Here is a 27,456-nt window from a genome sequence, read left to right on the forward strand (position 1 = left end):
CATTCGCGCACTTCACTGAAAATATCGCAACATCACTACTGAAAGCAATTCCTCCTAGCCGGTTAAACACAATGTGCAACACCACATCAATATTACCGGCTCCCTGATCTTGTCAAAGGTGCGTGCCCTATCACCCCAGAAGCTAACTGTTGCAAAGAAAGAGTTCTATGATCTGATGAAACAGAATATTTGTAGACCTTCCAATAGTTGTTGGTCGTCTCCACTCCATATGGTCTCAAAAGCAAATCGTGAATGGAGGACTTGTAGAGATTACAGGCGTCTGAATGATCACACAATTCCACTCATCCATGACTTTTCGCATTCATTCACAAACTGCCATGTTTTCACGACTTTGGAGCTGGCCAAGCAGTATCACCAAATCCCTGTTGCTCCTAAAGACATACCGGAAACAGCTTTTGGAGTCTTTAAGTTTACCAGGAAGACATTTGGCGTGTACAACCCAGGCCAGACATTTCAGAGATCTATCCACTAAGTCCTACAAAACTTAAGCTTCTGTTTCGTCTACATGGATGACGTTTTGGTCGCCTATCTCTCCGAATTTGAGCATTTGCACCATTACGAGTGCATTTTTCAACATCTTCTTGAGACCAGGCTTCCTCTACACGTTGAAAAATGCAAATTCCTACAAAAGCAGATGAAATTTCTTAGCTAAATATTCAACGCTGACGAAATTCCACCAGACCCAGCAAGGTTGAAGCGATCAAAAATTTTTCCCTTCCAATCACAGTGAAGGATCTGTGAAGGTTCTTGAGAATATTACATTTTTGTCGTCGTTTCCTGCCCAAGGCCGTTCACCACCAAGCGACCCTCAACGCTTACTTGTTTGGGATCAAAAAAAATACTCCCACGAGATTACGTGGTCTACTGAGACCATCCAGGCATTTGGAACTGTCAAACGAGAGTTTGTTGATCCTCTTTGTCACGAATCTCGGAAGTCACAGTCCCCACTACGGTCGATTATACGGCTATTGCCGAGGTGCAGAAAGACGACGCAGATCTTCAAAGCCTGAAACCAAACTCCAAACACAAGTTCAAGGAGTTTCCTATCTTCGGCTCAAATTGCTACTTACTCTGCGAGACAAGATACCTAGGCAATTTATTCCAGCCGATTTCCGCAAGGAAGTATTCCATGCAATACACGATCTTGCGCGCCCAGGCATCGGAACGACGAATCAGTAAGTCACCGGAGAATACTTCTAGCCGTTCATGAACAAAGACGTAAAGTTTTGGGCCAGACAGTGCTCCGCTTGCCAGAACATCATCGTTGGCCGTTTGCAAGACTCCCACATCGACAGGTATATCCGGAGGCCTATAGCAATACCTCTGACTGACATTACGGCACAATCATCTGTCGAGGCCCTCTGTTGAGAATGAGTCTCACACTTTATGGTACCAACCGTAATCATCACGGACCAGGGAATGCAGTTTGAGTCTACTCTTTTCTCAGAGTTAGCAAGCGGGTTTCAAACGTCACAGAACCATTACATACTTCCCGCAATCCCAAGGGATGCTGGAACGTTTGCAAGGGACACCATAGGTCGCCTTAATGCTCACGACAACCCGTCGTGATTACACTCCTTGTCTTTCCTCCTCCTCAGCCATCGCATAGCGCAACGAGAGGAGTTGACGCTCAGAACCCAGAAGTAATTAACGCATAAAAAAATGTTTTTTACTATTCACTACATATTTTTCAAACTAGACATAAGGCCATCGTAAGAAAGCTCGTTCGACTTTACGTTATTGCGGAAACTCGAAGGGGATAAAGGCAACGCCATCAATATTCGATTTCATAATTTCAATTTGAGTGACCCAAGAGATTCACCATGAAAGTTTTGTTTGGAAAGTCGTCGTGACGCATTTAGGCAGAACATTGCCAGACTGACTTCAATCTTTAATCAGCACTGGTGTTGCCGGCGGACGGGTAGGCAATAAAGTACAGGGGGTTTACTGGAACTATGCCATCTCCAATGAGACACCTGTCATAAAAATTCTGAACATATTAAAGCAGATAATTTTTGTCGAATACAATTGGTTGAGACGCTGAAAGTCACTTCAGACGTATTGCCACCTGCCCCTCCCCACTCATCTCAAGGCACGGTAAACCAAACTTACTCATTGATATGACCAGGTATCATTAAGTCTACATTCAAAGACAGCCAGCTACCCCCACAGCAAACAATTCAGTCCGCACGACTCGCATGTAAACCAAATTTACTCATTGATGTGACCAGGTTTCATTAGGCCTACGTTCGAATACAGCCAGCTCCACTCACTGCAAGCAATTCAGGCGGCACGGTTCGCATAATACCTTGGATTGGGGAGGTGTTTTTCGACTCTCTAGTCTGAATATGACATAATGTAGAAGCGAAGCTGAACTTAGTTTCGACCGCTACATACCACCATTAAAAAGAGATAAGTTGGCGCCCAGGGAGTGTTTCATATCTTTCCTTGCGTATTATTTTCCACGACGGCTCTACAGTTTCCCAAAGATAATTACTATTTGTTGGATTAACATTAGCAACTACTTCCTCCACAATTCTCCTCAAATTCTCTATTGGATTAAGTTCTGAAGATCAATCTCATCTCAGTCTTATTTTTCTATTTCTGTGTTTCCGGCATTACCTTGTTGGAAGTCCTAAATTAGTGACATGCCTTCATATGCGTTGGGAAGCATAATATTCGACATAATTTGAAGACACACATTGCAATCTGTGGTTTACTCTTGCGCCATGAAGCATGATTTTAAATTCAACTGTCCATAAAGTATTTTTCCATTATCCGATGGGTCAAAATCAGTGCTTATTCGCGAGCTTTGGCTTTTCTGACTCATGTCTTTTGTTAATAATGGTTCCGTAGTGTAGATACGTTGAATATACCCGATATTCAATTCGACATGGTACTGACAATTTTCTCCCTTAACCCTTGGCCTACTATAACTTTGTTTATAATAGTACGATTTCCACCTAACTTGTGAGTATGATGCCTCCTATCAAAACCTATCCTACTGCCAAATCGGATCTTAAGGGGAGTCGGCAGTAAATTTTCGAAATATAAAAATATACTATTATTAACTATACTTGAGCAGATATCGGAACAGAGAGTATTTTGAGGCCTAGATACCACATAGTCGGATCACCATTTTTTTCGGATTTTTCTGTTGGGTAGTTTCTGAGAATGCTTGAAGTAATTGCACCTTTTGGGACCCCCGGACTCCTCTCCTTTGCAACCAATGTCCAAACTGATATCCGATTCAAAAGTACTAATCGAGGCCTTTCTTTTGATATCCCACATAACTATATTTGGTGAAAAAAATTGTACTCCCTTCCTTTTAGTATATGGGGACCCCCCTTAAGTTGCACGTGTAGCAATGTTATCAATCGCATGCGTGGCGATTCACAGTTCCCATCTTCCTTCCAGGTTTCGTGAGAAAAGTGAGTGTGACAGACAGACAGACGGGCGGACGAACAGGCAGACAGATAGACAAAGAGTTTTGAACAAATTTTTGAAAAAGAAGGCAACGGCAAAAAATAAATGTATTAAACTATCTAGTTACTACCGTCTTCCTATCACTTTTCCTAACAAAACCATAAAGGAGACTGACGAAAATTAGGAAACCAATCTAGGGCTCAGAAAACTGTTGTTACTTTTAGATACGTAAAATACACATTAAGTACCACACTTTGTTTGAAAGAACTGCGAAATACGTAGCTCATAAACATCAATAAAGCACTTAGATGCCCGGAGATGCAAATTTATGACTCCGGTATTCTATGTAGGGTACATATTCTCATAAGTTCCCTCATGAGATTATATGGATATTGTTGCTTACAAAATATTGTTTCTTACAAGATATAGCTGCTTATTAGTGGTATTGAGCTGAAAGTTGAAATGGAAACGATTTCAATGGTTTTCTATCAGGAACTAAAAAAAGAATTACTGCTGAGTGCACTCATCCTTGTCCTGAGATTGGCACTTTTATTCTTTATGACATGTGTTCATACTATGTTCGTACTGCATGCAAGTAACAAACGTAATGTTACCATACATAAGTCGAAGGACGTGAATTAGTGAATTCCACGATTCAGAGAACAGAAGTCGGAAGCTCAACGTACAAGAGATTTTGCAATTCCCTTTTGTCAACTTGACTTGAGTCTTAACCAAAAAATGCCACACATAAAGTAGAATTCATCTTACATTCGGCCTTTCAATTAGGGGAAGAACTTACTCTAACTTTGTTAAATGTAGTAGGATTCGAATTTCTGGACGTCTGGTATTACAATTCATGCAGATAACTGAAAATTAACTCAAAAGATTTCGATTGCTACACGACATTTAGTCATCTCGAATCCAAGTCGAAATGAAAACTACCATGAGCAATAAGTTGAATTTTGTCTTCCGTTTCGATCCAATTTTATAGTATGTCGTTAGCACTTCGAATCCACCCGCGACCATGAGCAATCATGTCGCGGCCGAGGCGTGGATTTTGGAGGCCTCACCACATTCATATTTGCCTATAGAGCAATCTGTAGAAGGCATGCTTTCCGACTCAGTGGAAAGTTTGCATTTAGTGCCTACGGCGAAGTTAGCCAGAAAGGAAAGTACGGAAACTCTCAAATTGGGAGAAACTGGAAATCCGACTACGGTCGGCCCGTCCGCGGTACTACAGCCCAAATCTACCCGCAAGTGGAAGAGAAAGGCCCGGCAGAAGGGAACTTCGGGCACTAAGGAGGGGGGACTACAGGCTGAATCCTGCCTGACAGAACCTTCTCCGCCATCCTTACTGGGAAGAGCGGAAGCGGTCCGAACACCGTGAACCTGGAAAGGCCCTAAGCCGACGGCAGAAAAGAGCACTGCGAAGGAAGATGAAGCACCTTGGGAATGAGGACATGGACGTGGCTGTACCACTAGGCGCGGTAACGTCCAGAGAAATCGGACGCAAGGAAGCGGAATCTCCGGCGGAAGGTGGGGATAAACTGGAAACCCCGGTAAGATCCACACTGGACGCACCAGACTCTTCAGTCAGCGGTAATGCGCACAAGAAGCGTAAGACCAACACATTTGCTGTGGCCGACGCTTTATTGTGCTCCGCACCAGGGCTTACATCCACGCGTCTCGCAGGGATTAGGACCGGTGTGCCGGGAAGTGATCAAATCAGCGAGAGAGATCTCAATGAAGCTGGTCCCTCCCACAGGAATACGAACACGAAGGCGGGAATTAAGAGGACGTATGCGCAAGCTGTGGCTTCTGTTCTGACTGCTGCCGTGGGAGTTTCCTCCAAGGATGGCAAAATGTCAGAGGGACAATTTACCATCCTCCAGGAATGTCTGTGGAAGAAAATGATGGAGCCTGGAACGAAGCCACGATTTAACGATCAAGGTTTTCGTGATGGGCTTCTACATTTGGAGTGCGGTGATGAGGCTGCCTTAAAGTGGCTCCAGCAGGTAATCCCAACTTTGAGTTCCGGCGGTCGGCCTAAGTTCACTATTGTGAACACTGAGCTACGCAGGACAGAACATGTCGGATGTTGGCTACCGGGCCCTCGAAGGAAGGCAGAGGACATCATCCGCTTGCTGGGTGAACAGAACCCGGGCATGGACTTTGGGCACTGGAGGGTAAAGTTCATGAATGCCAGGAAGGACAAATCTACAAACGTGGAGGGCTTCAACTTGGTATTCGAAATGGACCAACAGAGTCTGAATGTGCTCAGGGGAAGTCACCATATGGTGCTACACTTTTTCCTATATAGACTGAAATTCAGTCATATCAGGAAACTGTAGGGCATCATCTCCATTTTGAGAGCGAAGAACAATGATGGTCTTCGACTCACACAACATAGAGCAAATTGCAGTATCTTCGGTTCGCTCTCCCACAATGGATACGTGCGCGGAGGATAGTGCATACAGGCGCGGAACCCCCGTATGGGGGCTCGCACTGGGGAAGGGACTACAGAGTGAATCCTACCTGCTAGTAACTTCTCCTACACCTTCCAAGGAACAGGCGGAAGGAAGGGAAGCCAGAGACGTGAACGAAACTGACTTGATGCCAGTTCGAGTGATCGAATCTATGCAACCCGGACACCGCAAACCAAGTATGGTGCTAAGTAGAAAACAGACGAATGCTCTGCGGGATGAGGTGAGATCTTTCGTGGATGAGAACATGGGAATTGCGGTACTCCCAAGTACGGCTTTTCTCAGAGAAATCAATCACGAGGGGATCGAGTCTCTGGCGGTACGGTGTGGGGGAAACCCCATCATACGCGGACTGCCGCATACGCTTCTAACTGTTTTCCATAAGACAATAGACTAAGTTTATGTCGAAAAACATAAAGATTGGTCAAATCAACCTGCAGCATGCCAAAGCTCCCTCCTACCTGTTGGCAGCGAAAATGACAAAGCTACAGGATTTCCCCTATATCTTTCTGGTGCAAGAACCGTGGGTTCGATTTAACGGAATCTGTGGTATTGGATCAGTAAAGGGGGCTAGGATCTTCTACGACGAAAGATCCATAAGACCGAGAGCTTGCGTCCTGATGTCAAGACGGTTAGAGGCAACTATGCTGAGACAATATTGTTCCCAGGACTTAGCTACGGTCATCATACAATACCAGATAAATGGCGAGAGGAAAAACATCATAGTTGCCTCCGCTTATTTACCCTATGATTCTTTGTATCCTCCACCGACGCAAGAACTTAGGGATCTGGTGGTGTATGCAGAATCAAGTGGTCTCGAACTCTTAATAGGTTGCGATGCGAATGCTCAACATATTTGTTGGAGCAGTAGCAAATGCAATCCAAGAGGAGAGAAGCTATTTGATTTCATCACTTCAACTGGTCTTATGACTGCAAACGTGGGGTGCGTCCCTACGTTCGTGGGACCGAGAAGAAGCGAATTGACCTAACAATCTGTACCCCAAAATTGTTAGAGTTGATTACACACTGGCGAGTGCTAGACGAGGTCTCACTGTCAGATCACCAATATCTAGAATTCAATCTGACTATTGTGGGCGAACAGTCTGCAGTACAAAGACGGAACCCTAGGAAAACGGATTGGGCAAAGTTCAATGAACTTCTTGGCAATAAAGTACAGTTCCCTAGGCGACTAAGGACTCCTTTGGTGCTGGAAGATGAATTGAAAACTCTGAACTACACAGTTTTAGAGTGTTATGAAGAGGCTTGTCCTATTTCCCGAGGCCAAAGCGGTAAAACAGTTCCTTGGTGGAACCGAGAACTGCAAAAACTCAGGAAATCAACCAGGCGACTTCTAAGTCGTGCTTGCAAAAGTAACAAGAACGAAGACTGGTTAAATTTCAGGAACTCACAACGTGAATATAAGAGGCTCGTGAGGTGCTCGAAACGAGACTCCTTTAGAGCGAACTGTGAGGAACTGGAAGGCGAAAGGGAGACTTCAAGGTTGTGCAGAGTCCTCAAAAGGGATGAGTCGGTCAAGTTGGATTCTCTTAGAAAATCCGACGGTACTTTCACGAACTCCAGATTGGACTCAGTACAGACCCTTCTGGAAGTACACCACCCGGGGGAACGGGTGAGAGAAGTGGTAGGGGGAGAGTTGACGGTTCTTGCAACCCCTTCAACACGCAAGTGTTGCAAGAGGAACTGGAACACTTCGAAAGCGGTTGTTACCCTTGAAAAGGTGAGAGCTGCGATACTGTCCTTTGAACACTTCAAAGCACCTGGCATGAATGGCATGTATCCGGCAATGCTAAAGGAGGGTATAGAGCATTTAGAGCGACCTCTAAGAAATAGTTTTCGAGGATTTTTTGCTCTGCGTTCGTGCCTTCTTCTTAGCACAAGGTTAAGATAGTCTTCTTACCGAAACTTGGGAAAGATGACTATTCTAATCCAAAGATCTTCAGACAGATCAGCCTGACTCCATTCTTGCTGAAAGGTTTGGAGAGACTGCTGGAGCGTCACATTCGTGGAAGGGCACTTAGGTCACACCCACTTAGTGAAAACCAACATGCTTACCAACGTGGAAAGTCCTGTGAGTCTGCTCTTCATTCTTTGGTCACAAAGATAGAGAATGCAACGTTGAATGGTGAGTATGCGATGGGGGTGTTCGTGGACATTGAAGGGGCTTTTGACTGTGCGCCTTTTCAAAAACTTTGTGATGCCGCCAGAGCACAGGGTGTTGATAATGCTTTAATTAAGTGGATCCATTCTATGCTAACGCAAAGATTACTGTGCGCTGAGGTAGGGGTCGATCGCTACCTGATTACGGAGGCAACGAAGGGCTGCCCCCAAGGAGGTGTGCTTTCGCCGCTTCTGTGGAGTATGCTGATCGACTCACTGCTATGCGAACTGCAAAATTTGGCAATACACGCTCAAGCTTATGCTGATGACGTGGCTGTACTTGCTGTTGATCGGGATCTTGGAACGGTGTGTAGGAATATACAGCGTGCCGTTGATTTGATAGACAGCTGGTGCCTTAGACATGGTTTGTCAATTAATCCAAATAAAACCACAGTGGTTTTATTCACAAAACGGAGAAAACTTGATGGACTTTGTCTCCCTGAGATGAGGGGGACTACCCTTCAACTCTCCGAAGAAGTGAAATATCTGGGGGTCACTCTAGATAAAAAACTTCTTTGGAACAAACATGTAGAGGTAAAGATGAAACGAGCTCTCACAGCTTATGGGCTGTGCAGACGGACCTTTGCCTCGACATGGGGACTCAGGCCTCATGTGGTAATGTGGATATACGTTGCCATCATTAGGCCGATGTTCGTATATGCATCCGTAGTGTGGTGGGTTAAGGTGAGACAAAAAGGTTTTCACCGTAAATTAGACGCACTGCAAAGAACTGTTTGTCTGGGGCCATGAGCACGACATCTGGCGCAGCTCTGAATGCACTACTCAATTTGCAGCCCCTGGATATATTTATTCAAAGCACTGCAATGAGAGCAGCTCATAGGCTAATTCGATTTGATCTATGGGAAAACAACGGATGGGGGGGCACAGAGCTTTGGAAGAGTTACTGGGAGGACTGAATTCAGTTCTTACAATGCCTTCCGATTCTCGTGTCCCCATACATCTGTTTGGTAGAAGATATGTAGTTACCCTGAAGCGTAGAGAGGACTGGGAAGACCCAGAGGAATGCGTGGAGGGATATACGGAAGTCTTCTACACCGATGGCTCAAAAACAGAAGAGGGCTCTGGAGCCGGAGTCTACCTCTCGAATAAAAACGAAAAGTGGGCTTTTCCTTTGGGACAATATGCAACGGTTTTTCAAGCCGAAGTTTATGCGAACCTAAGGGTGACAAACTGGGTGATTGACGAGCGGTTGAAGGGCAGGCGCATCGCAATCTGCAGTGACAGTCAAGCTGCACTGAGGGCATTGAGCAGTCCTTTGATCACCTCGAAAATCGTTCAGGAATGCAGAAACCGTTTGAACTCTATGTCTAGATTCAATACGGTGGAACTACTCTGGGTACCTGCTGACTGTGGCATAGAGGGAAATGAAATCTCGGACGCTTTAGCGAAAGAGGGGTCAATCTCCCCTATGCCGGGACCGGAGCCAGCAATTGGGGTAGCAGTAGCATTGGCTAAATCTGTTTTCAAAAACTGGGAAGAAGTTTCCCATAATGACAGGTGGCAGAGCCTAAATGCTGCTCGACACACCAAACTTTTCCTGCCAGAACCCAACATACGTACCGCAAAGTTTATCCTGTCGAAAAGCAGGAGGACTTGCAGGTGTATTGTGGGCATTCTGACAGGCCATAATTCACTAGCTGGGCATATGTTCAGAATAGGAATTACCGAAGATGATACGTGTCCTTCCTGTAATGAGGAAGCGGAATCCACGGAGCATTTCCTATGTGAATGCCCCGCCTATGGACGCATCAGGCATCAGATCTTTGGTGCCGATGTTTCCCAATTACGACGGGTAGCATCACATTCACTAACGGAAAACCTACGATACGTTAACGAATCCGGAATATTCCATTATACGGGGGACGCGAGTACAATGGGCCAACACGGCCTGAGTGCTCAGAAGCTGTAGCTTCTCCCCACCATACACACACACACACACACATGTCGTTAGCAAAGTGAAATTGCACTTATGTTAGTTATGTTATTGGGCTTTTAGATACCGAAGTTTAGTTTTCAGATTCAACGAGATGATTACAATTTTTTCAAATTAACTCAAACAAATCGAGAAATTCTGGACCGTATTAGAATCAAAGTTCTTTATAATATTATGAAGGGACGTTGCACCACGTCCTAAAAGAACTATTCAGCCCCTTTATTGGCTATAGTCATCATTATCATCAACAGCGCAACAACCGGTATCTGATCCAGGCCTGCCTTAATAAGAAACTGCAGACATCCCGGTTTTGCGTCGAGGTCCACCAATTCGATATCCATAAAAGCTGTCTGGCGTCCTGACCTACGCCATCGCTCCATCTTAGGCAGGGTCTGCCTCGTCTTCTTTTTCTTCCATAGATATTGCCCTTATAGACTTTCCGGGTGGGATCATCTTCATCCATACGGATTAAGCGACCCGCCCACCGCAACCTATTGAGCCGGATTTTATCCACAACCGGACGGTCATGGTATCGCTCATAGAATTCGTCATTGTGTAGGCTATGGAATCGTCCATCCTCATGTAGGGGGCCAAAAATTCTTCGGAGGATTCTTCTCTCGAACGCGGCCAAGAGTTCGCAATTTTGTCTTGCTAAGAACTCAAGTCTCCGAGGAATACATGACGACTGGCAGTCTTGCACATTAAGAGCTTTGACCCTATGGTGAGACGTTTTGAGCGAAACAGTTTTTGTAAGCTGAATTAGGCTCTGTTGGCTGCCAACAACCTTGCACGGATTTCATCATCGTAGTTGTTATCGATTGTGATAGGAGAAATTATCAACGGTTACTGGTTATAGTGTAATTATAAAATATAGTGTCGTTTAAGCCTGTAACCGACAGGAACTTTATTATGTTCCCCACTTTCAAGTGTTTCAACTTTCAATTTGCACTAGTTCCGGACTCTGTCCCAGAACATGTGTGGAGGTTTCATCACTTTCCTCACAGAATCTGCAAGTAGTGTCCGTAGGTATCTCCAGCTTCCCTAGGTGATAGTATATCCTGCAGTAACCAACACTATGATCCGGAGGCTCCTTTTGGTAAGGTTTAAACAATCTTGCAAGCGCTTCTATTCGCATCATACCACAAGCACCCTCGACTGCACCCTTCCTGGTAGAGGATTTGATGGCCGGGTTGGAAGTGATGATACGATTCCCGATTCTAATGCAGCCGTAATTTCTTTTGTGACACTTAGTAATGAGGTCGGCTTCTTTCGTTTCCGCGGTGAGTGTCAGCCCAGCACTCTCTAACCAAACCTTAACAACACTGATTGCTTCGCTTGAGTGCAACTAAGCATCCTCGAGATGCTTTGCAACCACAACCAGTGCTATATCATCGGCGTAATCCACCACGGGGGGGGGGGGTTGGTCGAGGTTAAGTACAGCATTATACATTATGATCCACAGTCGTGGGCCCGGTACAGAACACTGTGGGACACCCGCGAAGACAATTTACTCCTAGGGTCCATCATCGATGTTATACCAGAGTGTTCGCTCATGCAAGTAGCTATTGATAATAGCAGCGAGGCAGGTAGGAACACCAATCGTCGCAAGAGACTTTCGTATAAGGTTCCAATTAAACACATTACACATCCAGGGTCATCACCACACAATATTTGCTGGTACAACTCCTTCCGTAAATTGCATTTTCGGCTAAGCCAGTAACCATTTTGAGGGCACCAATGGTTGATCTGGCTTTTCGGAACCTATACTGCCTATCTGAAAGGCTCCCTTGGCTGTCGACAACTGGGAGTAATCTATTATATATAATCTGCTCCAACATTTTCCCCATAGTGTCTAGAAGACATATGGGTCTATAGGAGGACGGTTCCCCTGGCGGTTCGCAGCACCAGCTTCTGCCGCTTCCATGGTGCAGGAAAGATACCCTCGGCATGCACGTTTCGAACCGCGTCGGGAACATATCCGGTTTACATTTGACGGCAAGTTTGAGGGCCTTGTTCGGTATGCAGTCCAGACCCGGGGCTTTGCTGTCGCCTATTCGACAGCAGATCTCCAGCAGCTCGTCCCTGGCGACTAGTGGAATCGACGTCACATTCAGGGGACGCTGGGTGTGAGTACCCCACTCTTGTTGGGGAAATAACCCCCGGATTATTTTTAACAAGAGCATAGGGCACGTAATCTGCGGAGATGATCGGCCTCTGAATCGTCCTGTCACGACTTTATAGGCCCTACCCCACGGATTTATGTCCGCTTCCAAATGGAGCTCCTTAAAACATTCCCTCTTACTCCGCTGGATGGCGAGCTTGAGGTTCTTGTGAGCTTGCCTATAGGTATGCTTAAAAGCGATGGACTCAGAATTCAAGATCACATTCAAAAAGCAAACTATTTCTTTGAATTGGAATTGGAAATCAATCAAGAAGAATAGCGTAAAAAGATAAGTTAGCTTCCTTCCTGTTTAGGATTTCTGAAATTTTCCAACCAATGAAAGAAGATACAAAGGAGCATAGTTTTCCCAACAGGCAACCAGTGGGCGCATTGATATACCTGTTGCTTGTCACGACAGCTTAGATTTTTTGTGGAGATCACTTGAGAATCCAATAACAGTCGATGTCGCTCGAGCCAAGAGAGTTTTTCAATACATAGTTCATCTTCACAGCTCATGTAGAGAAGTCTTGGAATGCTATATTAATGCAGATTTTGGAGGTTATACAAAAACTGGCAGATCAATCTCAGGATTTGTTTTCAGGTACGCAGGAGGCATCATTTCATGGTTAAGTCAGAAGCAAGCGATGATGGCAACTTCAACCACTAAAGCGGAGATTATAGCTGTAAATGAAGCTGCTAAAGAAGTAATCTGGTTGAGCGAATAATTTCGAGGAATTGTTCAGTTGAAGCAATCCTGTCAAGTTTTTCAAGCTGGCAATTCAGCGGCTGTCAAGCTTACTCAGAAACCTGAATGGGGACAATGATGAAGGGAGTCAATTACAAAAGACTCTTACCCATTATCAGGGTCCACGATGGCCTGCCGGAATACCAATCTGCTAATGTTTCCCGCCCGGAAGAGACTACAATTGTAGGCTTTGCCAATGACATGGCTGCGAGTATTCAGAGGATATGGAGATCCACGCCTACGGCAGATAAAAACACCGAAACGATACTAATAATAAACAGTAAAAGGAAGGATATGTTAAGGTGAAAGGCGGTAGGTATATGGCCATCTCTAAGCCGTCTTTCAAATTTCTGGGGTGATGACTATTGCCAAGTTGAGCTTTCAGTTATTATCACCGCTGTACTTGTAAAAATGTCACGGAAGGTTTTCAGGCTGAAAAATTGTAGAAATTACTTCTAGCCGGAGGCGCTTGTAAACGGGAATGTTGGTTAGGACTCTTCTCCCTCAACTATCATGCCGTCAATTGTTAAATATATGGCTTTTCTCATTCATTTTCGAAATCACACCACTCGATGCAGATGTGGTGAATGGATTTTATCCTCTGTACTGTTCCGAAAAGTGAAAGTGGATTTGCGTTCTCATCAATTATTACCGGATTACCTAGTAATGGATTATTGGATACGTTGCATGCTGTGGAGTGATTCAGTAATTTGCAAAGTTGGGTTTTGTGAAAAGGGGTTCCTATTTGGATTTCGGAGTGGCTGCAAATGCGACTTTCATTGGAACATATTCCTTTGTTGGAAAGGATTTGTTAGGGGAAAATTGGTTTGGAAATGATTTCCTGATAAGGATGATTGATGTGAATGATTAATTCTCTGAAGATAATTAGAGGTATGTTCTCAAATCCAAACAACAGGAAACAATTGTGAAATTTTAAGAGAATTAGGAATACTCGTTGGTTTGCATCGCAATTTCGAGAGATTTGTTGATTTGAAGATGAATGGCGATTCAGTTGCGGTTCCAGATTTCGAGGATAAAATGTTTCGTTTTTTTACACAACACCAGTAGGATGTGTTCCGGATCCAAGTAATTCCTTAATGTAGGCATAAATGTTTTTAGATGTATTTTAAAGTATAAAAGGGAAAACGTTTTAGGTAAATGTACAATTATAAAGAGATGAAAATCGCTTGATTACTTTAATATAAGTTTATATGATTATTATACGCATATTCCTAAGAATCTATGCAACTGTGTACTATAATTTGAGAAGGCGAGAGAGTTCTATTGAAATGGACATATTTGTATATATTATCAGTTGATCTTAGAATTAATTTGGGTATGGCATTGTGGAGTAATTAATTATGGTTATATAAAGTTTCGTATTAAGCCTTTATTTATATTTGGGTGGGGTGGGTGCCACAAATCCCTATGTGTGGCATAGCGTATTAATCACGGCTACACTTATCCAGGAATAGCGGGTTCCATTACCTGCCATAACTCACAACTGAACTCTCGTCCATTATCAACGTTTTCGGGGGAACGGTGGTGGTCACTTTTGTGTATTACTAACATACAGCATATGAACATTTGAGGAGAAAACCGTCACCTTGATGTTAGTATGCTCTTTCATATATTAGATAAAACAGCGAGGGGGGTTTTGAGGCTGTTAATACGTTGAGTACCATCAAGGGAATTTAGAAATTGTTCGTCGTCCCGATGTTCTACACATTAATGAAAAAAGAATTAATGTGATGACTAGTCAGACTGGAAGCCTTGCTCCTGTCTACCATTTGTTCAATTTAAGACGCCACTCTCTGTAAATCAAATAGGAAAAAAATAATACGACGAGAGGATAGTATGCTCTGTACTCCTCAAGCAAGACAATGTCTCCTATCAAATTCCACTCTGAAAGTGCTACTGCACTGCTTCACAATAATCCGCAGGATTATAAATTTGGTCAGTGCAGAAGTTCGAGTTGATTTCTGCTCTATTAAGAGGAGCAGTTTGTATCCGCATGTTGCAATCGTTAGCCACTTCTTATATAGGAAGTCCCCCTGGGTATCAGATGTCGATGTGTTTTCTCTACCTCGTAAATCAGACTATGAGGCTAACTGCCACCCACAACAATAAATAACTCGTTTTGAAGTTCAGTCAACTCTTGTGATTTTCTTTTATGGCGTGGCCTTTCGAGGCGGCTCAGGGTTCACAGATATTTTTGGTCGGAACAATAGCCAAACCGATTTAGGGCATCATATCGAATTTGCAGATTCAAGGCTCCGATCCTTTACATACAGACAAGGTCCCAACAGTGAAGCACAGCGATATGAACATTTTTGTTGCGCACATTTAAAAAGCAACTCGAAAATCTAATACCTTATAAAATCTTGTACCCCAGATCTTTTTAAATTCACAACTTTTGTGTTAACAAGGGTACCAGTTTCTGGGGAAGGTGCCTGTAACAGATAGACAGACAGACACACCCGTGAAGGCTTCCCATCAGACGTCCAATTTCTTTTCAGACTTTGCATGCGCAAGTGTTTATTCACTCTGGTGCGTGGACAAAGGTGGCTATGGGGAGCATAGGGTGTTCAGTAGGTGTTCAAACGAAGTACGACCTTACCGAGAACTCCAGTAACAAAATCGCAGAAAATTATAGCTATGATCGCGGATCACTGACCAACAAAAAGATTAATAAAACACTCCACATTTGTTCAAGAGGGGTAACAGAAAGAGGTTCTCCAGGACCAAGACAAACTAGTACTAGAGCTAAAACATTGAAAAGTTGTAGGTGATTGCCTTGTAATATGGGTCATAATCATCAACGGCGCAACAACCGGTATCCGGTATAGGCCTGCCTTAATAAGGAACTCCAGACATCCCGGTTTTGCTCCAAGGTCCACCAATTCGATATCTCTGAAAGCTCCTGGTGTTCTGACCTACGCCATCGCTTCATCTTAGGTAGGATCTGCCTCGTCTTCTTTTTCTACCATAGATATATATACTTTCCGGACGGGATCATCCTCATCCATACGGATTAAGTGACCCGCCCACTGCAACCTCTTGAGCCGAATTTTATCCACGTTTTCGCTGTTATCTAGGCTACGGATATGGGTAATCTTAGCGAGTATTTGAGGAATTTGACCAAGGCAGTTTTGTATCATTATGGTCTGCAAATGAAGAAGTCAACTCACTTCACAGTTTGAATTCAAAATGTAATTTTTGATACTAACAAACGTAACGTAACGTAAATTTTAAATGTGAGCTATCCGGTTACGGTTTAATACAATCTAACGTTATCCGAAACGCCTGACATTCTTCTAATATATAAATAACAATATAACCAACAACCACACTATCGATTAACGTCGCCCATGCAACAATTCACTGAATTAACTCTCAAATCGTTAAAGCAATTTTTCGATAATATCTAGTTAGTTCCACCATTAAGTTCGCCCCATTTTTTCAAATCACTAGTCACCATTGATCGCCTAGCCATGTAAAAGCTAAATGACTTTAAAAGTAACTTTATCTGGTCAGTAACGATCTGTATATGCACAGGAACATAATATGGATGTCTTCCGAATGGTTTCATTCAGAAACGATAAAATGTAAATCCTTTCCAATATTGCGCTTCTTTTTTCAATTGCCGGTTTTACCGCTGCACTACTAAACATGGGATCTCGTTTGGATTTATTTCAGGAATGCCTTTGGAAATTTACGGCATGTGGTATCGTTACCCTTTTCCATTTGCTGAGCCAGTCTGTATTCTGCAAGGATTTGCTGCTGAAACTTCCGCAAACGCCACAGTATTGACTATAACAGCCTTTACAGCAGAAAGGTTAGTATAGGACATAGTAAATCGGATAATTCCTTATAAGTCAGTTTTACTATATCCTTCGATTTTTGAAAATTCTGGATGTTCTCTGAATATAGGCATATATGTACATACAGGAGCATCTAGATATCTGCTATATTTATTTATTGGTGTTGATTATTTCGAAACGACAAAAACGAAGATTTTGAAGAATTTCTCGGCTTTGTTGTTACAAGAAATCAGTGTAACGTGTAATCTTGATTTCAATCTCGCGTAGAAATAGAAATCGTCTTAGTATAAGGAACCATTAAGTAAAACGTACTGAATGAATTCTTTTCAATTCCAGATATATTGCGATATGTCATCCATTCTTATCACATACAATGTCAAAATTATCACGTGCTATCAAATTTATCCTCGGCATTTGGATACTTGCTATGGGTTTGGCTGTCCCACAGGTAAGCAAGCAATCAACGTGATTGAAGCAATCCTACCCTACGCAAAAGAAATTAATCCGAAAATGTGTCAGGGGAGGCTTGTTTACCTTTTTATATTTATATTCGGCGATTTTATATCTGTATAGTGCTGTGCAAACAGAAAATGATCAAAACGATTTTTTGATAAATTGGGCGCATGTGGAAATATTTCGTCCTGCTTTTCCAATTAAAAGCTCAGCCCGTTAAGGAATAGGACAGAAGTAATTCCCGAATGATTAAGGGGTTACAATAAAATTAAAAGCAAATAAAAAATTTTAATTTTTCTCAAGCGAATTCCGAAAAGATTTTGGTGTGAAGTGCACCTCAAAAATAAAAGTCGATACAAAAGATTTGCTTTTTTTATGAAAAAATATGCATATTCTACAGCTTATGTTATTTTTCCGAAACTTCGAAAGGAGTCTAAACATATTCAGTTAACCGACCTACTTGTGAAAATCAGAACTAATTAATTCATCAGCCCATATTTTTATGGAAGATTTTGATGGATGACATTACGTACAGCATTATGCCTGTTCGTGTATTATACCGGTACCACAATGCAGCAAGAAATAACATGGTCCAACGTTTCTAACGCCGAACTAAAAATTCTGCACTGGTTGTTCTTCGCCCTCTCTTTCATTATCAGCTTTTTATAAGCTCGAGTAGCGACTACGCCATCCTGAATGGCACACATGATTCCCTCCGTCTCTGTTCGACAAATGCAAATCGACGAATAGCTGGCAAAGACAATTCATGTGTTTACTGTGCATTGCTTTCGACTTCCACTCATCGATCCACTCTTGGTCCGACTTCACCCCACTCACAGGATTGAAAGATCGATCCTTCAACTTAAGTGGAGTCAATCCACAATCTATCTTGCCAACAGCTGCATGCAAAGAACTCACCTGCTTTTTGTTATCAAAATAAACGCGCCGCGGGTCCACTTGGCGATGATGTTGTGCCCTACGTCAACTACCCCCCTATCTCCGATGCAAATAGGCAGGTTCATCCGCTCCACGGCAGAGTATTCAACGCTGGACGTTTTCCAGATTGGTTTTCGTCCACGGCAATATTCCGAATGCATAAGCCATTGAATAGATAGCGAATACATTCAATGCGCTTACTTTATTTTCCCCGAGGGATACGATTTCAGTACCAGCTTTACAAGTCACAGGAATTCGGAAAGCAGAGCATCATTCAGATCGCCAACTCGAGCATAGGCTCCTTGAAGAATTCCTAGGTCATAGCTTGGATGTGGAAGTCACCAATGCTATGTCCGGCATTCGGTTTGTGATGACTTTTGCGCATGGTTTGGATTTGACAATTGTCTAATGAAAATTCCATCCAAATATCACGGCTAAAAATACTTACTATTCGCAATAGACTTCTAAGGTGGTTATCAGTACCAGCATACGACTTGATGTCATCTAAGCACATCAAGTGTGTCAGCTGGCACTTAGCACGTAAGCCATATTTGATTGCAAAACCATGTAATCTAGCATCATTCAGTAACCATGAAAGGACAGAAAGTTGTTGGTCTCAAGGTGCGCATTGACCTTTCCACTAGCAATGGACGTTCTGAATTTGTAGAGGGTTGGTAAGCAAGTAATCGGTCTTGCGTCTGCGAGGTGTTGCAAAATGTTCTTTTTAGGGATAAGGTAGGTAATTCACGCAGTGAGGAAGGAGGGAAATCCTCCAGTCGACTCATGACCTCATTTATACTGTGTGCGAACCGACTGTGTATACTCATAAATTTCCTATACAAAAAATTCTGTACCCGATTCAGACCTGGGCCACTCCAGTTCTTCGAGCTGTTTATGGCTTGTCGAACCTCCTTTTCGGTAACATCCGCAAAATTCATGCGTTGTGGCCTGGCGAGTGCCTTCAGCGGTGATCCAATCAGAATGTTCAGCATGCTGGGCGGGTAACCCCCAAAATTCATCCCAGTATTCTTGCGCTTCCGTTACCGAAAATTGTACTGTCTGGACGCTCTGTTGGGATTCGTTGAGTGATCTGAAAAACCACGCTGATTTCTCGCGTACGTTGCATTCTGGACACGTCTAGATTGACTTTCGCCATACCGTCGTAACCGCCTGCACATCGCAAGATGTTTCTGCTTTAGTTTGTCCAGAATTTCAACTACGAATGTTTCACTGGAGATAGCATACTTTCTTTAAACCCTCTGCATTTTATTTCTCACCCGTCTGCTGGCATTGACAGTTGTGATCTGAATCAGTCTAACAATTTCCTGCCTTAGTGAGTCACGCGGACGCTCCATGGTTCTCTCTTACGCTGCGATGGCCAGGAACGCCTCGCGCCCAGTCCCCACCTTTGACATCGACTCCGAGATCCACTCCCTCTTCAACACCTCCACCACCACAAGTAGCCTCCCAACTCACCTCATTCCTCCCCACATACAACTCCCTTTCCTCGCCGATGGAGAAGAGACTCGTTCTCCTCTCCTTCCTCTGCCAAGTATCCCCCAGTAATGTCCACTAAAGTGGTATTACTGAACGTAAATTCGGTGGTCAGTCGACAAAAACGTCACGATCTAACTAATTTCTTGTCCGTCCACAAACCTAACCTACTCCTCCTCACTGAATCCAAACTGCACCCAAGGCATAAGCTGCACATCCCCAACTATACCACCTTCCGCTCCGACCGTGTTGACCGCCCAGGCGGAGGCACAGCCATACTAGTGGCAAAGCCCCTAGACGCTTAACGGGTCTACATCCCAAACACTATTGCCCCATCCATGGAGCTAACCATTGTCTCCATCGCCACACCTTCCTCCATCACATTCCTAGGTAGCCTCTACTGCCCCGACCAAACCCTCAATCCCGCTGACATGTCCAACCTTACACAACACCTCAAAGCCCTCCCAGTCAGCCGAAACAAGCGTTTATCCCTTGTACTAGGGGGCGACCTAAATGCCAAACATAACACCTGGTATAACACCACTATAAATGCCAATGGCAATAGGTTAGCCAACTGGTACTCACAACACTCCCACCCTCTACAGCTCACCCTCCTCCCCACCAACCAACCCACCTACCACAGGCAAAATACCCACTCCTTCATCGACCTCTTCCTGGTAAGCAACCACCTTCTCGTACACCCCAGCACGCCTACCTCCCCCCAAGACCTCCCCACCATCCCCGGCTTGAGCGACCATGACGGAGTGGTTCTCCACCTCAATATCACCGACCGCCTCCCCAAATCCCAGCCTAAATTCCTTCCCAACTACGCTGCCACTAACTGGCAACGCCTCAACTACAACCTAGCCGACAAACTCTCGACCATCCGCCTCCCGTCCAATCCGTCTCCTACCGAAATCGATTCAGCCGTGGAAAAGCTCACGGAATCCACACAAAAGGCTTGCGACGAAACCATCCCTCTCAGACCACTAAACTACCAGGGCCTAATCACCCTACCACCACACATCCTAGACCTCATCAAACAAAAATCAACCCTACGACGCCAACTCCACAGGCACAGGTACGCTCCTCAATTTAACTTCCTCAAGTCACAAATCCACCCCCTCACACAACGCATCCAATCCCAGATCCAGACGCTATACGCTGATCACTACGCGGTAAAGCATGCGAACATCTCGCTTAATTAGCAAACATGCAATAAACTCCGGGGTACCTGCCCCCGACTAGCCAAACCCCGCTCAGCCAGCGTCCTCCCACACAACACCTCACCCAAAGCCCACGCCGACCTGATTGCTAACAGCTTTCTAGCCGCCCACGACACCACCCAACATTTGTCCGACCCACCCACAGAAACAGTGGTGCGCCAACACATACACAACATAACTACCACGCCAGCCATCCACACCGAATTCCCGATCCCACCATCCGAACCTACAACACCCTACTGCTTACCAATACAAGCCGTCACACCCCAAACAGTTGAATCCATTATCCTCTCCCGAAATAATAAAAAATCTACTGGACCTGACCACATCCCCATCATCATCCTCAAAAAATGCGCCAAAACCCTGAGCCCCTTTCTCGCCCAACTCTTCAATCAATGCCTCCTCTCTGCACACTTTCCCACCCCATGGAAACGAGCCCACATCGTCCCAATCCTAAAAAAGGACCAGCCTTCAGCTTCCCCGGGCAGCTACCGCCCCATCTCCCTCCTCAACGTGACATCGAAAATTTTCGAACACGTCATCCACGATATCATGCTCCAACACATCACCGACCACACTATTATCCCCCCCTTCCAGTTTGCCAACAGGCGCGGCCACGGCACCTCACATGCCCTCCTAGTCCTCAAAACCGACATCCTATCCCAACTAAACAACAACATCCCCACCACAGCTTGCCTCCTCGATATCCAGAAAGCCTTCGACGCGGTCTGGCACGACGGCCTCACCTACAAACTCTCCCACACTTTCAAATTCCACCCACAATTATGCAAACTCATCCTTAACTACCTGTCTGATCGCCAATCCTTAGTCCGTATCCACAATACCCTGTCTGACCCTTACAGTCCTCCCGCAAGCATCCCCCAAGGCTCAGTTCTGTCAGCATCCCTCTTCTCCCTATACACCGCCGATATCCCACTCCAGCACCCTACCAACTCCCCCCAAGCAGTCAAAACCATCCAATACGCTGACGACTTGATCCTCTACACCTCTTCCCGGAGAATAAAATCCGCCCAAAACCGCATCAATACCTCAATCCAAACCCTCAACAAATTCCTGCAATCCTGGAAACTTCTACTCAACCCCTGCAAATGCGAAGCCATCGTCTTCCGCGGTAGAGCCACCTTTACCCGCAAGATGCTGGCCGACACCCGCAACCTCACTATCAAGATCGGACCTTCTACCATTCCTTCCGTCAAATCCACTAAATACCTGGGAATAACCCTCAATACCCGCCTATCACCCACACCACAGGTAAATTCCATCATTTCAAAGACCCTAACAGGACTAAAAACCCTATGGCCCATCCTTAAGAAAGACTCCGCCATCCTTCCCAAAGTGAAACTCTACTGCTATAAGCAGCTAATCCGTCCCTTAATTACATATGGATTCGTCGCATGGTGTGACGTCTCCTCAGCTCAAATGGACCGCCTGCGGGTACGCGAAAGGAGGTTCTTCCGCCTCTCCCTTTCCCAGTCCAATATCCACTCCAACCAAGCTGTCTACGACGAGGTAAAGTGCTCCCGCATAGACCAGATCCTCCTTACCTCACTAACCAAATTCCTCATCAAATGCCAAGCCCATGAAAACAACCTCATCCAGTTTTACTCCCACATACGCAACCATAACACTAACCCCACATACCGCCACCATCCCCTCCCTTCAGACCTCCTAACCCTTTCCTCCCAAAACAGCAGTTATCGCGACGGGAAGATGATCATATTTAACCGCCCATACGATCGACATCGCCCTGGCCTCGTCTACTCCACCGCCCAATAACACCACCTTCCCCTATATGTATCCTTCCTCCATCCCTTCATGCAACACAATTATCCAACGAACAAACAACAACATAAGAAGGGTTTTTCCTGACTTTCCCCTCTATAGCATTAGCCATAGGATAAATTAATACTACCGTAAATTAAGTCTAGTATTAAGCAAAATGTTAATTTCTAGGTAAAGTTAAGCTGTTAGAGATAAGTCTAGTATTAATTTTAGTCATAAACTACCTGTAACAAAATCAAACAAAATAAATTGAATGTGTTAAGAAAAAAAAACGCTCCATGGTGGATCTCTTCTATCACTCAAACCAATAACACGAAAGCGCATCTTCTGAACGTGCAATCTGACAGCCGCAACTGGACCTGATTGTAGTCGTAGCAGAAACATATCAGCACACGGCCGAGATGCAATCTGATCATTAATTTAAGATAGAATTCTTTGAGTTACTGGAGATGCATAGAGTCTGAGAAAACCTGCTCTACGAAAACGCACCATTTCCAAGAATTCTATACATGGTCTTTGGAATTCCCCCTGAACTGCAGCAGAGACTTCAGCTGAACGGTGAAGAAGACTGCTTACTTTGCTATTTTTAGTTAAGAAGAATTATTTTTTTATTTTTCTTTCTTTTCACCGGATTTATTTTTACTTCTTTTACGTTGTATCTCGTATGATGAATTTTCCTGCGGAATATATCTAGCCATGAATTCTAGATAATTTTCTTTGATTTGAGGACCCCCTTCTTCTCTCCTCCTCAATAGTCCCGCAAAATGTACGAACATCTGCACATCTGAGGCAGATGGAACAATGATCGAGGATGTGATCTTCCGTGAATCCTTTATTTGGATCGTAGCAATCCAGTCCGGAGATTTACGGACCCTCGCGCGTGATCGAGCCGTCTTTCTAAGGTTTTGTGTGATTTTTTCAAACGGGGCAAAGTCTACAAAATTGACTACGTGTTAATTGAATGCCTGCATTTCTCAACTTTGATGAATGACAGAACACTAATGGCGGCAAATATAGACTCAAATCAATGTCTATTTAGCATGATGCTCCGAGAATAACAACACCTCAAGTGTTTCCTCAGATAATCAGGTGAAAGTCAACACCGAAGTCATCCACAGCAAAGTCCTCCGTAACACCCATAAGCGGGAAATGGATGCCACAATAACCGCAGTTAATAAAGGTCCTGAAGATGAAACATCGACAAATAATCTTGCCATGCATTGCTATGTCCAAAAATATACTTAGCCCGAGTCGTAACAAAATTCGGGTAGTTCGACGTCGAATGTAAACTAGTAACGAAACGGAACAATGCTGCATCCCGGGCAATGCTGTAATCTCAAAGAATGTGCACGAGCAGGAAACCAGCACTAACTTTGTCGAGGGGAGAAAGGACTTCACAAGACGGAAAAAGGAAGCCTGGAAGAACTAGTTGATCTGTGCGGAAGTTTCACCAACAAGTTAGCAGGATGAAGCCTCATACACTTCGATGTTCAACCTGTCGGGGGAAATCTGATTTCTGACCGTATGGGCATATTGGAGCGGTGGGTTGTGAATTTTGATGAACTGGCACAATATCGGAAGCACGGATAAATGTTCAGCGAATAAATGCGTAATTACTAGTAAAGAGGCTCATAACAAAGAGGTTTCACACCAGACAAATCAACAACAGGTCATATCTTTTCTATGCGGCAAGAGAAGGAAAAATTGTTGGAATATGGTCCTCAGTTGCACCATCTTTTCATCGACTTCAAGGCCGTTTGTGATAGAATAGCCAGGGTACACGGCCATAAGAGAATTCGGTATCCTAACTACCTTGATAAGACTTTGTCCATGATGCCAACGTCAAGTAAGAGAAAGGCCGTGAGCTGCCTGGAAATGATTCAAGTCCGGCTTCGCAAGCACTTACAATTTTATATAAATAACAATTTTATCGTTCGCACTTTATAAACATACGCATTTATCTATTTAATGCATATATAATAAAGATTAACAGTAGCTGAATAATAGTCATGTTAAACCTCATTAGAATCTACATATTACAGAACTGCGGTGAAATTAATCAAGTCACTGATATAAAAGTATCTACCCGACTATAACAAAGCCAGGCTAGCCATCAATTGATTTTTTGGAGAAAGAGAAACGGATATTTTAGTATTTTACTCGTTAGCGATGAACGTTGCCTTTAGGCTAATAATATCCTTCAATTTAGAAATTCTGTGGATAGCATCCCGGCCATTATTTCCAATTTCATTTGTAAATTTGAAACAATATCTAGACAATGATCGGAATCTGGGTGCAATATTCCTTTCCGAATTCTAACAGCAGGGACATGGCTATATCCGCCTACGCACATATATACATAGTTAAACAATTATTTATTACACTTATATTCTATTCTTATTCTATTATTCTATTATTATATATATTCTATGAGGACCACATTTGAGTATTATCGGATATAGTCAATGTGAAAGCTTTTTCCTTATTTGCGGATTAAATGGAGTCATTGCACTCCATAAGTTCATTCCTCCGGATTCAAAGAAGTTTTTTTTGGAAAATATAGCATCATGAATCAGCGAAACATTATCAATTACTTTTTTTTACACAAAAGATTATTAAAATCGGTTTTCTGTCGTATCTGTCTGCTTGTCATACGGACTTTTCTCAAGAATAGCTATATTGTGTCAAGCGAAATTTGACGGACTTAAGGAAAATCCCACGGATACAACGACTAACATAAAGTTGTGTGGAATTTAAAAGGAGCTTGCCATTATACAAAAGGGGAGTATTAAATTAGATAAAAGGTCCCAGTTAGCAGTTTCACCGACAGGATTTGGACTCATTTCCGAAAACTACTTAACCTAAAAATCTGTAAAATTCTTGATGAAGATACTATACCAAATGTAGGCATCAGAATACACGCCAATTTTGACATCTGCTTAAAGCCTAATAAGTATATTAACAAATTATTGAAATGTAGCTCAAAGCCACGTTAAATTTATCTTAGTAGTATCAAATATGCGTCAATGAATAACCGCATAAAGTCTAATATTTTGCACATAAAACTTGAAAATTCCATGAAAATCCTACAATTAATAACAAAATTATAGCAGGTTCATTTTATAGATTCCATACAAATTTGACCGATCGGGGACAGGCCGGGACACCAGATAGCTATTAGGATATCGAATTGGTGGATCTCGGTTTAAAATGGGGATATATGGATTTCTTTACTTAGGCACTCTAAGGCCAGCCATCGATTGTTGCACCCTTGATGTTGATGATGACTACTCGGCATAACCCTTTTACAATTAAATAAATTTTAAGGACGATGAAAATGCTCAACCTCATTCTTAGCTTCATGATGGTGCTCAATACCTCTGAGTAGGGTTCTTTCGATAGAATCTTTTCGTTCTTAAAAAAAAAACCGATTGAAACTGCCTACCCTGATCTAAGGAGATCTGAAGTAGTATGGGGAATCTAATGATACGTTGAGCATTGCTCTGATATGAGTCTACTTTCGATAAACTTGAGAAACAATGTACCCTGGTCAGGTAATAACGTTGCCTTTTCTAATAAGGCAGAACGGTCAAATTCATATGCACATACTACAGTTACAATACGAACCACCCCTTTTTATGACTAACAATCATTGCAACCAAACTTCCAATTCCTGCAGTCGATTTGGATTAATGGCCTAATATAACTTTGTGTTACCAATTTAATGGTGGCGTTTGTTCCATGGTAGAATAAGTGGTGTACTTTCTTTAATGTAGTTTTGCGAAGTGGATGAATAATGTAAGGTCGAATTGTACTAGCAACACATCACACATTACAGTACAGCTGGTCCTCGGAACCTGGATTGCTTTAGTTGAAACCCTGATGCTCGCTGTTGTCTCAGTTTTGCTCTTCGTTAGTGGAATGGGATGCTGTGACGTTTTAGTAAACAATAATTCATTCCGCTGGTTATAATCTAGATAAGAAACTCACATGATGGGCACGCGTAGAATAGCCGGTTTTCAGTGACGGCCTTTTTATGGAAAACAAAAGCTAGCGGCTTTTACACTGCAAAAATGTTGAACTCCCTTACTTCAACTGTATAATATTTTCCATTGTCAGTTATTCCAAGTGGGAAGTGTCTCAGAAAACGGCCAGAGGTGGGTCAAGATCGGATGCGGCAGCACCGGTGGATTCACAGGTTCAGTTGATTAATGAATTTCTTTTCATCATGCTGTTTGTTTATTGCTACTATTCTCTTCTATAAAAATCAATTATAATCATCATCGTCGATTGATTACAGATATGAATGGATTGCTGAGACTTTGGCTGTCAAAAAACGTCGTTTGAAAATAGGTATCCTAAGAAATCGACCTTTGCTGGCCAAAAATTCATTTATTTGTTATTTACCGCCACTCCATATTGTTCCATTCTTTGGAACAGAGATTTTAAATGGTTGGCGTGCTCTGAAAGTGTACTAACGGCGCATCGATCTACGCATTCCAGAAGTCTATACCTATGGAGCTTATAATGAATCGCTAGAAAGTTTGCCCTACATTCCGAAGGCCGAATGTCATAAACGTACATTCTTAAAGGCCGAGCGGTAAAGCTATCAAAATTTGCCGAAATACTCTTACCAGGCTTATTGTTGAGAAAACTTCCATAGCACTTGGGTCCACACCTTCATCTTTTCAGGCGCCGTATGCAAGGGTACAGCTAAAGGACTATGGCTGAATGATAACATTGACTTTTTTG

At 43.5% G+C, this 27,456-nt stretch overlaps 1 protein-coding gene across 1 annotated transcript in view; it reads left to right on the top strand.

Moving 5' to 3' along the window:
- The window catches only part of LOC119653219 (pyrokinin-1 receptor-like), a 379,838-nt gene that overhangs the window by 202,927 nt on the left and 149,455 nt on the right, over nt 1-27,456 (top strand). Inside the window, exons 2-3 of the mRNA XM_038057794.1 lie at nt 16,668-16,806; nt 17,129-17,240. Coding sequence (XP_037913722.1) covers nt 16,668-16,806; nt 17,129-17,240 — 251 coding nt within the window. The remainder of the gene's footprint in view (nt 1-16,667; nt 16,807-17,128; nt 17,241-27,456) is intronic.

This window comes from Hermetia illucens, chromosome 3, assembly GCF_905115235.1.
Source record: "Hermetia illucens chromosome 3, iHerIll2.2.curated.20191125, whole genome shotgun sequence".
In the NCBI taxonomy this organism is placed as follows: domain Eukaryota; kingdom Metazoa; phylum Arthropoda; class Insecta; order Diptera; family Stratiomyidae; genus Hermetia; species Hermetia illucens.